The 13981-nt window shown below is 34.2% G+C and overlaps 1 protein-coding gene across 1 annotated transcript in view; it reads left to right on the top strand.

The window, feature by feature from the left end:
* The window catches only part of Kif19A (Kinesin family member 19A), a 50144-nt gene that overhangs the window by 35608 nt on the left and 555 nt on the right, over window positions 1-13981 (top strand). The window contains exons 2-7 of the mRNA XM_075292507.1: window positions 1644-1839; window positions 2091-2237; window positions 5810-6055; window positions 6120-7104; window positions 7180-7328; window positions 13758-13938. Coding sequence (XP_075148622.1) covers window positions 1732-1839; window positions 2091-2237; window positions 5810-6055; window positions 6120-7104; window positions 7180-7328; window positions 13758-13938 — 1816 coding nt within the window. The 5' untranslated portion in view covers window positions 1644-1731. The remainder of the gene's footprint in view (window positions 1-1643; window positions 1840-2090; window positions 2238-5809; window positions 6056-6119; window positions 7105-7179; window positions 7329-13757; window positions 13939-13981) is intronic.

Genomic DNA, 13981 nt, shown 5'->3' with positions numbered 1-13981 from the left:
CCATGTACCAAATTTCAACCGGATCGGATGAAATATGCTTCTCTTAGAGGCTCCACAAGCCATATCTGGGGATCGGTTTATATGGGGGCTATATATAATTATGGACCGATGTGGACCAATTTTTGCATGGTTGTTAGAGACCATATACTAACACCATGTACCAAATTTCAGCCGGATCGGATGAAATTTGCTTCTCTTTTAGGCTCCGCAAGCCAAATCTGGGGATCGGTTTATATGGGGGCTATATATAATTATGGACCGATGTGGACCAATTTTTGCATGGTTGTTAGAGACCATATACCAACACCATGTACCAAATTTCAGCCGGATCGGATGAAATATGCTTCTGTTAGAGGCTCCACAAGCCAAATCTGGGGGTCCCTTTATATGGGGGCTATACGTAAAAGTGGACCGATATGGCCCATTTTCAATACCATACGACCTACATCGATAACAACTACTTGTGCCAAGTTTCAAGTCGATAGCTTGTTTCGTTCGGAAGTTAGCGTGATTTCAACAGACGGACGGACGGACGGACATGCTTAGATCGACTCAGATCGACTCACCACGACCCAGAATATATATACTTTATGGGGTCTTAGAGCAATATTTCGATGTGTTACAAACGGAATGACAAAGTTAATATACCCCCATCCTATGATGGAGGGTATAAAAATGTGAATTTATTCATTTTTCCATTTTTTTCTTCATATGCTACCAGAGTCCTTTAAAAACGTGTTAACGATAACTTAAATTTCCAAATTCTCGCGTTCAAATAGAAATTATATTTTCAGAATTAAGTTAGCCAAGTTGGTCTTAATCCAACAAAATTATCATTAATAGGAAGTAATTCATTTTTAAGTCGAATTAATTAACTATAAGGAGAAAACGACTACATAGAAAAGTTTATTGACTTTTGGACAAGGAAAAATTGAATTTTATATGCTAAGAAAAACTCTCATTCGTATATTAAGGATAATAAATCTTTGGCCTAACGACAATATTTTCTACGTGTACTTTATTTTTATACATAATACAATGAGAAACTATCCAAAAGTTGTACTCAGATGAGCATGGCAAAATCATTTTTGGGAGTTAAACCCGCGACTATAGATTATAATTTTTAGACTCGATAAAAAAATATTTTTCTCCGAAAGGAAATTTTAGACAAATGAAATTCACCTTTCTTATAAAGTGCTTTCTTTTAGAATAAACCTGAAATTATGATAAGTTGTCAGCATTGCCACATTGGCTTGTTTCCCGCTAGACGTGGCCTTATATATAGTCTTTTAGCAATCATTTCATGGCCTTTTTAGAGGTTTTAAACTTTTTTATTGCCATAAACAAAAATAGAGCACTTTACTTTGGTGCATTACATATGATCCAGTCTGTATATACTTACGCGAGCTACATGTAAGCTTGAGTCAATAGGATTAAAAATACTTCCTGTCCAATTTGAACAAGATGTTGATATCACTTTGAGCCTTTGAAAATCTTTACAAATGTTTTTGTTTGCCGCAAAAGAAACACAAATGTCGAATAATCGATTTTTTGTAATAAAAGACGACTTTTTGGGGAAAAAATATATATATATAAATAAAACATATGATGAAAATTACTAACATTTGCTTCTTTCTTTTCAGAAAATTTGAATAAAAACGACTTCACATAGAAGTTTGATTGAACAACAAAAGAGCCAAAGCCAAAACAAATTCAACTTCTGTCCGGACAATGGCCCACAGCGGAAGTTGGTCTAGTGGAAGCGGCAGCGGTAGTGGCTCATCAACATCCCAAAGTAGGGTCCTATCGACAGCTCCACCACAAGAGGAACGTTTATTGGTAAGTACCACACTTACGCATATACATGCACGTTTGGCCATAGTGTGTCCTTTGGCTCGACAATGGAAACATGGTACTGCATTGCATTGCTGATAATCGTAAAGTTTGTTTTGTAGTTTTTTCTATTTTTCTGTTTTTTTTTTGCTGTAACTTTCCCGCGATATGAATCAATAACTGTGGACAAAGTAGTCCATTTGTTTTTGTCTTGGTAACATTAATTTCTATTTTTTGCTCTCTCTATATTTGTACAGGTCGCTGTCCGCGTAAGACCTTCGTTTGAGAATGGTGAACGTTGTGTTGAAGTTATATCACCATCTTCTTTACTCTTCGATGATGGTGGCCGTGGTAAAGCTCGAAAATATTCATATGACTATGTCTTCAAGGAATCCGATACACAGGTTGGTAATTTCTAATTTTGGGCCAAAAGAAATCTTTTCATACATACACGAATATTGACTGTGTCCAATGAAAAACAATCCCAAAAAACGACTAATATTGCTGATTGCACGCGAAACGTAAACAAAAGTTTAATTAATAAGGCTAATTGAGGTGTTATATATTTGTACAAGGTCACATAAAATTAGGAAAATTTTCTTTTATTGAGGTAGTAAGAAATTTTTTATTTCGGGATGTCAACTGAAAACTCTCTAAAATGTTATACGTAAGAAACTATGATTGTCCATAAGTCCTCGCTACAGCATTTAATAATGGAGCTATCGTGCTGAAAATTTTCATAAACCCGTCTTTTGTCTGCATGCTTCGATATAGCCCCCTTATAAAGCGATCCACCTATTTGACTTCTTCAGCATATAGATGCCCCTACTTTTATCCGCTTTTCGTGAATTTGGAAATCTAGAATATTGCTAAATTCGATTCCTGCTTCGACCGAACACCAAAAAGTTTTTCAACGGTGGATTATCCCATCTCAGTAATGCTGGTGATATTTCTGAGGGTTTCAAAGCTTCTCTAAGTGGTTTCAGTGCAATTTGGAACGCCGTTCGGACTCGGCTATAAAAAGGATGTCCCTTGTCATTGAGCTTAACATGGAATCGGGCAGAACTCAGTGATAAGAGAGAAGTTCACCAATGTGGTATCACAATAGACTGAATAGTCTAAGTGAGCCTGATACATCGGGCTGCCACCTAACCTAACCTAACCATTGCTAAATTGGGTATATAACGGCTATATATGTTTTTATATAGTCCCCATAACAATCAATCTCCCGATTTGACTTTTTGAGGGCATGGAAGCTCGATGTTCATCCAATTTGCTTGAAATTTGAAATCTACAGGTATTATAGCGCAGCTTCTTACGATATCTACTCCATATTAATCAATCTACCGATTTGACTTCCTGAGGCCATGGAAGCCGCGATTTTCATCCGATTTGCGTGAAATTTGAAACGAGGGTATTTTATCGATCAATTTTTCGACAAACTCTCAAGATCATCACGACTGTGTCTTATTTCTTAATCTTAATAGGCTTAGGAGAAACCTAATCTTAAAATATAGATTGTAGGTAAAAGCACTTACTGTATAATCATATTTTTTTTTGGATTCAATCACAAAATTAATTGATCCAATTATCTGAAATAGAGAAATGTCAAATAAAATTCGGAAAAAAACTTGACGTTTAGGTGTGGTTCACATTCAACATCGGCCCTTACAATTTAACCACCCTTTATATAGCCCCCATTTAAACCGATCCCCAGATTTTACCTCCGGTGCCTTTTGGAGAAGCAAAATTCATCCGATCTGGTTGAAATTTGGTACGTGGTGGTAGTATATGATATTTAACAACCATGCCAAAAGTGGTCCATATCAGTCCATAATCATATATATCCCCCATATAAACCGATCACGAGATTTGGTTTTGTAGCCTCTTGGAGGTGCAAATTTCATCCGAGTCAGTTGAAATTTGGTACATTGTGCTAGTATATGACCGTTAACAACCATGCCTAACTAGGTCCATATCGGTCTATAGTTATATATAGCCCTCAGATAAATCCATCCCAAATCACACAAAAATTGGTCCATATCAAGTTCATAATTGTATATAGCCCCCATATAAGCGACCCCCATATTTCAATTCTGGATCTCTATGTACCGTGCAAAAGTCCATATCGATTCGTAATTATTTGTAGACTTACCTACACATACCTTCTTTGTCTAATATATACCACGTATGGACTAACTCACAATTTAGAAAACGATGTTAAGAAGTTTTAAGATACCACAACCCAAGTAATTCGATTGTGGATGACAGTCTTTCGTAGAAGTTTCTACGCAATCCATGGTGGAGGGTACATAACATAAGATTCGGCCTGGCCGAATTTACGGCCGTATATACTTGTTTAGAACTAAATCAGTGGGTATTAATGGGATAGGGATTTTAATGAGAATAAAAATGTTGATTTTTAATATTTCCTAAAGTCGAGTCTTGTCATTTTTCAAATCTGGAAATATCGACAACCTAGTCGACATTTTCGATAACTGAATCTTTGACTTTTTCACATAGCAACTTTCGACTTGGGAGCCACCGTGGTGCAATGGTTAACATGCCCGCCTTGCATACACAAGGTCGTGGGTTCGATACCTGCTTCGACCGAACACCAAAAAGTTTTTCAGCGGTGGATTATCCCACCTCAGTAATGCTGGTGACATTTCAGAGGGTTTCAAAGCTTCTCTAAGTGGTTTCATTGCAATGTGGAACGCTGTTCGGACTCGGCTATAAAAAGGAGGTCCCTTGTCATTGAGCTTAACATGGAATCGGGCAGCACTCAGTGATAAGAGAGAAGTTCACCAATGTGGTATCACAATGGACTGAATAGTCTAAGTGAGCCTGATACATCGGGCTGCCACCTAACCTAACCTCACCTAACTTTCGACTTTTTGAAGGGCTGTCAGCATAAAAGATTTAAATTACATTTCCTTTACAATTAAAATTGTAGTTTTCGATTTTGACCAACATCAAAGTACAATCAGTCAATTTCATCCGAATTTTAAGATTACATAAGCTCAACTTTTTCTTTTTCTGATAAAAGGTCCATTAGACAAAAATTCCAATTTAGATTTTTGTCTAATGTAAAGTTTTTTTCAAAATTCGAAAAGTCGATTGGAAGTTTGGAAAAAACAAAATCCGAAAGTCGACCTTTTCTATTAAGGCCGGCACTATGTTCGGTTTCGAGTTGAAAATCGCTTAATTTTCGCGATTACTTTTTCTAAAATAATGAACATTTTAAATGAAAACAATTATGTATATTCCTCTTAAATCTTAATCAAATCTAGAAGAAAAAAGACAATGCGTATCAATTGAGTTAAAATATTTGCTTTTAATCGCACTATTTCAATAAAGTAACCGCGGAAATTTCAACGCGAAAAGCAAACATAGTACCACCCCTTACTGGAAGTCGACTTTAGATATAGCAAAATTTGACTTTTTGAAGAGTTGTCTCAGCATAAAAGAATTAATCACATACACAAACAAATTTCTGATTCAGTCACGAAATTAATTGATCCAATTAATTATTTAATTGAAATGTCTTCAATCACAGAAATGAAAGTATCAATTAAAAAATTATTTAAAAGTCAATTAAAACATTAATTGATCCAATTAAAAAATTAATTGATACTATTATTTGTGATTGATTTTTGTTTCAATTAAAAAATTTGTTGAATCAATTAAATTTTTAATTGAATATTTTTTAAGATTCAATTAAGACTTTAATTGAAAAATTTAAATTTTTTCTGTGTACTCGTACAAAATAAAATATTTTTTTCGATTTTTTGTTAAAAGTTGATTAATCGATTTTGGCCAACAACAAAGTTCGATTAGTCGACTTAACCCGATTAACAGAATTTTAAGTTTATAAAAATTTTTTTCTTTTGACAAAAAGTCAATTTTGGATTTTTTGTATTTCCATAATGGGCAATTAGAAATTCTCATCAATATTTTCCATATCTCAATCTAGGAAATGGTCTACAAAGCCACCACTGCACCTTTGGTGAATGATGTCATTAAAGGTTATAATGCAGCGGTATTCGCATATGGTGCAACAGGTTCAGGAAAAACACATACCATGCTTGGACCAAGTCGCAAAAAGGGATCAACACCAACAGATAAAGATGGTCAAGGAAGTGAAAGTGGTCTAATGGTAAGAGCTATAGAGGAAATATTCCAGCATATTGAAATGTCCGAAGAACCGAATTCGTGTAAGGTAAGTGAATCAAGTAAACTCCGAATATATCTTTCATTAACGTCTACTTTGATTGGGGGGTTAGGTTACCATATCCTATTTGGAAATATACAATGAATTAATACGTGACCTGCTTAGTCCTGGTGGACCTTTGGAGCTAAGAGAAGATAATCGTGGACAACGTATAACAGTGGCTGGTCTCACGGAAATCACAACATCTAGTCGTAAAGAGGTGGTTTCACTTTTACTAAGAGGCAACAAAGCCCGCACCATGGAACCAACAGCAGCCAATCAAACATCCTCCCGAAGTCATGCCTTATTGAGTATAACAGTGCAAACTAAAACATCATTGGGTACGAAACAAGGTCGTCTATTTCTTACTGATCTAGCTGGTTCAGAACGGGCTAAGAAAACTAAAAATCGTGGCAAACGTTTGCAGGAAGGTGCCCACATTAATCGGTCTCTTCTTGCCTTGGGCAACTGTATAAATGCCTTGTCGGGAGGAGCTCGCTACGTTAACTATCGTGATTCGAAATTAACTCGCCTCCTGAAAGAAGCCCTAAGTGGTCGTTGTAAAACAGTAATGATTGCTCATATTGCTCCCGAAAGTAAACATCGAGATGAAACCAAAAACACTCTGGTCTATGCCGATCGAGCCAATAGCATAACCACACGTTTACAGAATTCTGTCTATGTGGATGAAATGCAAAATTTTCCTACGAAACATTATCAACATTTAGTTTTTGAACTAAGGGAAGAGGTTTCACGGCTACGCAATAAAATGCTTACAGATCGTCCTAGAAGTGGAGCGGCTGCTACCGCAGCAGCAGCTACTGCAGCTCAACAATTAGTCACCAGTGCTGAAGATGATGAAAAACGAAAAAGTGAGCTGAGATATTTGCGAGAGCAAATCGTATTGACATTCAAACAGCAAATGAAATTACGCCGTAAACTTTTGGAGGCTGAATCACACCTTTTGGGTTTGGAATTGGATGCTGAACGGCAACATATGATAATATCACATTGGCAGGGACGTTTGGGTAAACTTTACGATACACCCAGTGATGATGGTAGGAATTCATGTGAATGAGCACGGTTTACGAATTCGTGGTGTTTTGCATTAATGTTTTCTTGATATTTTTCAGATCTTGAATCGGAAGGTTCAATTGCTTTGAAAAATGCCTGGGGTGAACTGTCAGCGATCGAAAAAGAAACAAGGCGTTATAAGGAAATACGTGAAAGAACCGAACAAGAGCTTGAGTTATGTCGTCAAAAAGGTGTACAATTGGAAGATGTAAGTACAAAAGGAAAAATATGAGAAAGTCTACACTCCAAAAAAAAGTTAACCCACAGATAAAGGAAATTTTGCTTTACTTTAGAAATTTGTAACTAAACTGTATTGCAAACGCCGATATGGCATAAATAATTCAACATTTTTCAACAAATTCAAGAAAATTTATTTGACATAAGTTTTTCATTTTTTAAAGAAAGTTTCGCATTTTGAAGGTGTTGGAGTTAGAAATTGCAAAAATATCTTTAGCACCATATTTTTGATAAAATTAACAAATTTTAAGAAATTCTATTTTGTGGAAAATGCAATTTTTCTAAATCTTTAAGATGTTTGTGCATAAATATTTTCGCCCTTCTCTCCGTGTAAAGGAAACTTTCATATATTGGGGGAAAGAATCTTTGGGGAAATTTTGACTAAATCATGATCATTTCTATGAACTACAATAAATTGACTTTAGTGTCCTGGATAGTTCACTCATTTCACTGATATAGTTTTGAGAGAAAATTGCGTATCAGTTTACGCCCCCAATCAATAAATGTGCACGCTCACAAAAAATCGCTTCTGTAACATATACTCCCAAACATATTTTGCTTCAAGCATATATATTTTTGGGTATTGCCCAAACATTTATATGTTTGATCTCTTCCAATATATAATATGTTTGAAAGCATATTGGTCTAAACAATATATGTTTGGGTAGGCTAAGTTCCAAACATTTTGTATTTTTGCATCCAAATTCAATAATGTTGTCTTCCAAAAAACAATATGTTATTATGTGAACATATAATATGTTTGGAAGCATTTTGCACCCAAAAATATTATATGCTTAAAAAAAATCTCCCAAACAATATTGTGCTCAAAATTTTATTTATTTATTTATATATTTACAATCATAATGAATTATTAAAATAAACAGGTAATATAGGTGCTAACAACATAGGTTTTCGACCTGAATGCTCAAAATTTTGTTTCTGCCTAATTGTATATTCCCCCACATCTTTCTCACTTCCACGAGATTTTTTAGTTCTTAGCACCTTTTTCTGCAATACAAACATTGTAGAAGAAATTATTCAATTTTATGATTTTTTTTATTTTAATTTTACCTTTTGCCGGACGGGGATTCGAACAGCGGACCACACAGTTTGTAAGGATCAAAGAAGTAGCTGATCAATTGCCCAAGGAAAAATAAAATGTTAATTTTGTAATAACAAGCAACAACCACCAACTTAATTCAATATCGCTCCCTGTTAAATAGCGCTCCAAGCTACTAAACACATATATGTTTATAGGCTATTTCTAAATTAATATATGTTTGCATCCAAGCATATTATATTTACAAACATTTTATGTCCCAAACATAATATGTTCTAACATATTAACATATATGTCCCAAACATGTTATGCTAGTTTATGAACATTATATGCTTGCACTCAAAAATATTGTGTTTAAAAATTTGTGTTCCAAACATATAATGTTTATAGCCAAACATATGCAAAACAGTCTTTTTCAACCGTGTGGGTTATGACAAGTTGTGCCATTTTGACAAAGTGACATAAAGGATATCTGACACAATGTGTTACCAATTGAAATGTCTACATATTTTTTTTTTGAGCAATCGAAATTTTCAATTTTCAGAACATTAAGAACACATTTCTTTTAAATAAATAAATTTTAATTAAATGAAAATCATAACATTAGCTTTAAAAATGGGTTTCTTTAAACTTTGTATGTCTTTGTATGTCCTTGTAGTAAGGCAAATATTCCTTAAAGTAAAAAAAAAGCATGTTCGATATAAATAAAAAATGTGTAAATTAAAGGTAATGGACTTTCATATAATTAAAATTTATTCATTGTAAAGAAATTTGTCCTTAATATTGTGTATACTACGTGATTCTTTTGAGGTTAGGATTTTCATGCATTAGTATTTGACAGATCACGTGGGATTTCAGACATGGTGTCAAAGAGAAAGATGCTCAGTATGCTTTGACATTTCATCATGAATAGACTTACTAACGAGCAACGCTTGCAAATCATTGAATTTTATTACCAAAATCAGTGTTCGGTTCGAAATGTGTTTCGCGCTTTTTTATCGACAAATTTTGTTCAGCGATGAGGCTCATTTCTGGTTGAATGGCTACGTAAATAAGCAAAATTGCCGCATTTGGAGTGAAGAGCAACCAGAAGCCGTTCAAGAACTGCCCATGCATCCCGAAAAATGCACTGTTTGGTGTGGTTTGTACGCTGGTGGAATCATTGGACCGTATTTTTTCAAAGATGCTGTTGGACGCAACGTTACGGTGAATGGCGATCGCTATCGTTCGATGCTAACAAACTTTTTGTTGCCAAAAATGGAAGAACTGAACTTGGTTGACATGTGGTTTCAACAAGATGGCGCTACATGCCACACAGCTCGCGATTCTATGGCCATTTTGAGGGAAAACTTCGGAGAACAATTCATCTCAAGAAATGGACCGGTAAGTTGGCCACCAAGATCATGCGATTTGACGCCTTTAGACTATTTTTTGTGGGGCTACGTCAAGTCTAAAGTCTACAGAAATAAGCCAGCAACTATTCCAGCTTTGGAAGACAACATTTCCGAAGAAATTCGGGCTATTCCGGCCGAAATGCTCGAAAAAGTTGCCCAAAATTGGACTTTCCGAATGGACCACCTAAGACGCAGCCGCGGTCAACATTTAAATGAAATTATCTTCAAAAAGTAAATGTCATGGACCAATCTAACGTTTCAAATAAAGAACCGATGAGATGTTGCAAATTTTATGCGTTTTTTTAAAAAAAAAAGTTATCAAGCTCTTAACAAATCACCCTTTATTAACCATTATTATTAGATAAATATTTTCTTCAGGTTATGACTAAGGCTCTCAGCCGACCATAGGGCACTACAAAAGATAAAAGGAGCTGCAACTCACTGTATACTGATGATGCTGGAGTTTGATGATTGGAGCACTGCGATCGATTGCCTGTTGTTGTAGTTTCTTGCTTTCTAGGTATCAAACTGCACGAATGTATTATTGTAGCCCATTACCTTGCAATGGCTTTCATCAGCGTATTGATAAACTCCAAGAAAAGTTACCTTGCATCCGAAAATTTTAAATCAAAGAAGAAAAATCCTATTATTGCAAATTGCAAAAAAAATTAAGCAAAGATTGCGAACTTTCTTTTAAAGACATTTGTTCTTAATATTTTAGTCTTGCTCACAGAAGCTGGCCAAATAAAGGGTGATACGGTCAAAATTTGGTCAATATAAACTTGACGTATTTCTTTCAATTTTGCATTTAAAAAACCTGACCACCCCTCATTTTGAAGGTTTGGTTTTTGAATTCACTCTTCAGTTGTCAAAATGCCGTCCAAGCAAGAAGAGCAGCGTATCAAAATTTTGCTCGCGCATCGCGAAAATCCGAGCTACTCGCACGCAAAGCTGGAAAAATCGCTAAAAGTTGCCAAATCAACCGTTACAAATGTAATTAAAGTGTTTGGGGAACGTTTGTCGAGAGCCAGAAAGTCTGGATCGGGGGGAAAGCGAAAACCGGAAGCCGCTGAGACGACAAAGAGAGTTGCCGGTAGTTTCAAGCGAAACCCTAACCTCTCTCTCCGAGATGCCGCAAATAAGCTGGGTGTATCGTCTACAACCGTGCATCGAGCCAAAAAACGAGCTGGACTATCGACTTACAAGAAGGTAGTGACTCCAAATCGCGATGATAAACAAAATACGACGGCCAAAACGCGATCCCGGAGGCTGTACACGACGATGCTGACGAAGTTTGACTGCGTGTTAATGGACGACGAAACCTACGTCAAAGCCGACTACAAGCAGCTTCCGGGACAGGAGTTTTATACGGCAAAAGGAAGGGGAAAGGTAGCAGATATTTTCAAGCACATAAAACTGTCAAAGTTCGCAAAGAAATATCTGGTTTGGCAAGCCATCTGTACCTGTGGCTTGAAAAGCAGCATTTTCATAGCTTCCGGGACTGTCAACCAAGAAATTTACGCCGCCAACAACGTGCAGGTGATTCCCAAGGACAAGAACCCTCCCAACAGGCCAGAGCTCCGCCCAATTGAGAAATACTGGGCTGGGAAGACCAAATAAACTGCTAAGCAGCAGTTCAAGGCAAACTGGCTTTCTGCGGCGAAGAAGGTGGACAAGGTGGCTGTACAAAATCTGATGGCAGGTGTCAAGCGTGAGGCCCGGCAATTCGGATTTGGAAAAGCGAAAGCCTAACTGAATATTTTTCCTGAATTTTATACTAATTGAACTTGAAAAAGAAATTTAATTTGATTTTTTAAATAAACGATTTCACCGATTACACGCGTTTTTAGAAGAACCCATCTGATTGGTATAATAATATAATAAAATAATCTTCCAAAACTTTACTAAAAATATACCAAATTAAAAAAATCTTATTTTAATTTTGTCAAAATTTTATTTCTATAGAAATTTGTTTCAAAATTTTATTTCTATAAATAAAATTTGTCAATATATCTAATTATACAATTATTTCTATAGAAAATATTGTCGAAATTGTATTTCTATAGAAAATTTTGTCCAAATTTTATTCTATAGAAAATTTTGTTAAAATTTTATTTCTATAGAAAATTTTGTCAACATTCTATAGAAATAGAAAATTTTTTCAAAATTTTAGTTCTATAGAAGATTTTTTCAAAATTTTATTTTTCTGGAAAAATCTGTCAAAAATTTATTTGTATAGAAAATTTTTTAAAATTTTATTTAAAACAAAAATTGTCAAAATTTTATTTCTATAGAAAAGTTTGTCAAAATTTTATTTTTATAGAACATTTTGTCAAAATTTTATTTCTAAAGAAAATTTTGTCAAAATGTTATTTCTATAGAACATTTTATCAAAATTTTATTTCTATAGAAAATTTTGTCAAAATTTTATTTCTATAGAATTTTTTTTTCAAAATTTTATTTCTATAGAAAATTTTGTCAAAATTTTATTTCTATAGAAAATGTTGTCAAAATTTTATTTCTATAGAAAATTTTATTTTTATAGAAAATTTTGTCAAAATTGTATTTCTAAAGAAAATTTTGTCAAAATGTTATTTCTATAGCACATTTTATCAAAATTTTATTTCTGTAGAAAATTTTGTCAAAAATTAATTTCTAAAACGTTAATTGAAGTTAATTGATTTTTTTAATTAATAAATTATTTGATACGATTAACTTTTTAATCAAGATAGAAGCATTTAGTTAATTAAGTCAGTGGTTGAATTTTTTTTTAATTTTTAATTAAAAAATTAATTTATATATATAAAATTTTTAATCAAACTCGGGAGACTATGTCAGATAAAGTGATGAATTTTTTTTTAAATTTTAAATAAAAATTTATTTCAAACAATTAATTTATAATATAATATTATATTTCATGTTAGCCTGATACCGAAACAGGCAATTGACGTCCAAATGCATTAGATCTAATTATACGATTATTTTTCGAGCTTTATGGACAGATATAGGTTAAGGAACATGGTTAATAGAGCCATTTAAAAGAAAACGCCAGATACAAATCTATACACGCCTGGACTGTACATGTTTCGGTTCGGGCGAATGAACCTTTCCACAGCCTTTAGTATAGATCTGGCTGGGAGAGATAACTCAATTTTGGGCCCTTTATGCTAACTCCTTATGGAGAAAACATTTGGGAATTTTCCTCTTACAAATTGAATCAACTTTTCTTTCTTTAATTTTTTAATCAAACTAAAAAACACAAAGTCAAGAAAGAAAGTAATTGAAAATAGTTACGTTTTTAATTCACAAAATTAATGCAGTTTTGCAATCAACATCGATTAAATTTTCAATTGAATCAATTAAAAAATTAATTGACATTTTGAAATCAAATCAATTAATTGTTTAATCAAATATTTTTTATGTCCATTTAACGCTGTGATTAATACTATCATTTTCGTGATTGCAGACATTCAATTAAAAAATTAATTGGATCAATTAATTTCTTGATTGAATCAGAAAAAAAATTTGTGTGCAGCAACTCTTTTACATTATAGAGTCTAATTTTTAGCTTTGGTGTAAGATATTATACATTTTGGAACTTGTAAGGCTTCACCATGAACTCGTTTTTCAACATAGGTTGGACCCTTTTACGCTATAGTTTTTCAGATGTTTAGCCATACAAGCCTTCAATATATGAGCCACCACCATGGCGTTTGATAACGATACCAGTATAATTACAGTGTGATACACAAACAATACCTTCACTTGAGATGTTTGAGCTAGCCAACAGTAGCCGGTTGTAATAATCCAGCCAAATATAACGTCCAAAACCCAGAAACGGATACACCTTGGATTGTACCTTTTTTTCATACATTTACCTCAAAATCCACAATTTAAAAAAATCGTTGTCCTTGTATTGAAATGCGATGTTTCTTTCTTCTTCTAGGAATTGCCTGAACGCATAAGCAGTGATGAAGAACGTGAACTATTGGCCCTGCTTTGTAGAGTACATGAATTGGAAGCTGATAAAGTGTCACTACAAGCCGAGCGTTTGGCAAGACAAGCGGAATTGCGAAGAAGAGATTTGCAACTTTTAAGAGCCGAAAGGCAAAGGAGATTATGTGAAGGTAAACCACAAGATGGATAGTACTTAGACTCTATCATACCAAA

Source organism: Haematobia irritans, chromosome 1 (genome assembly GCF_050003625.1).
Source record: "Haematobia irritans isolate KBUSLIRL chromosome 1, ASM5000362v1, whole genome shotgun sequence".
Taxonomy (NCBI): Eukaryota; Metazoa; Arthropoda; class Insecta; order Diptera; family Muscidae; genus Haematobia; species Haematobia irritans.
Note: the sequence above shows the minus strand (reverse complement) of the source record. Positions and strands in the feature narration are given on the sequence as shown.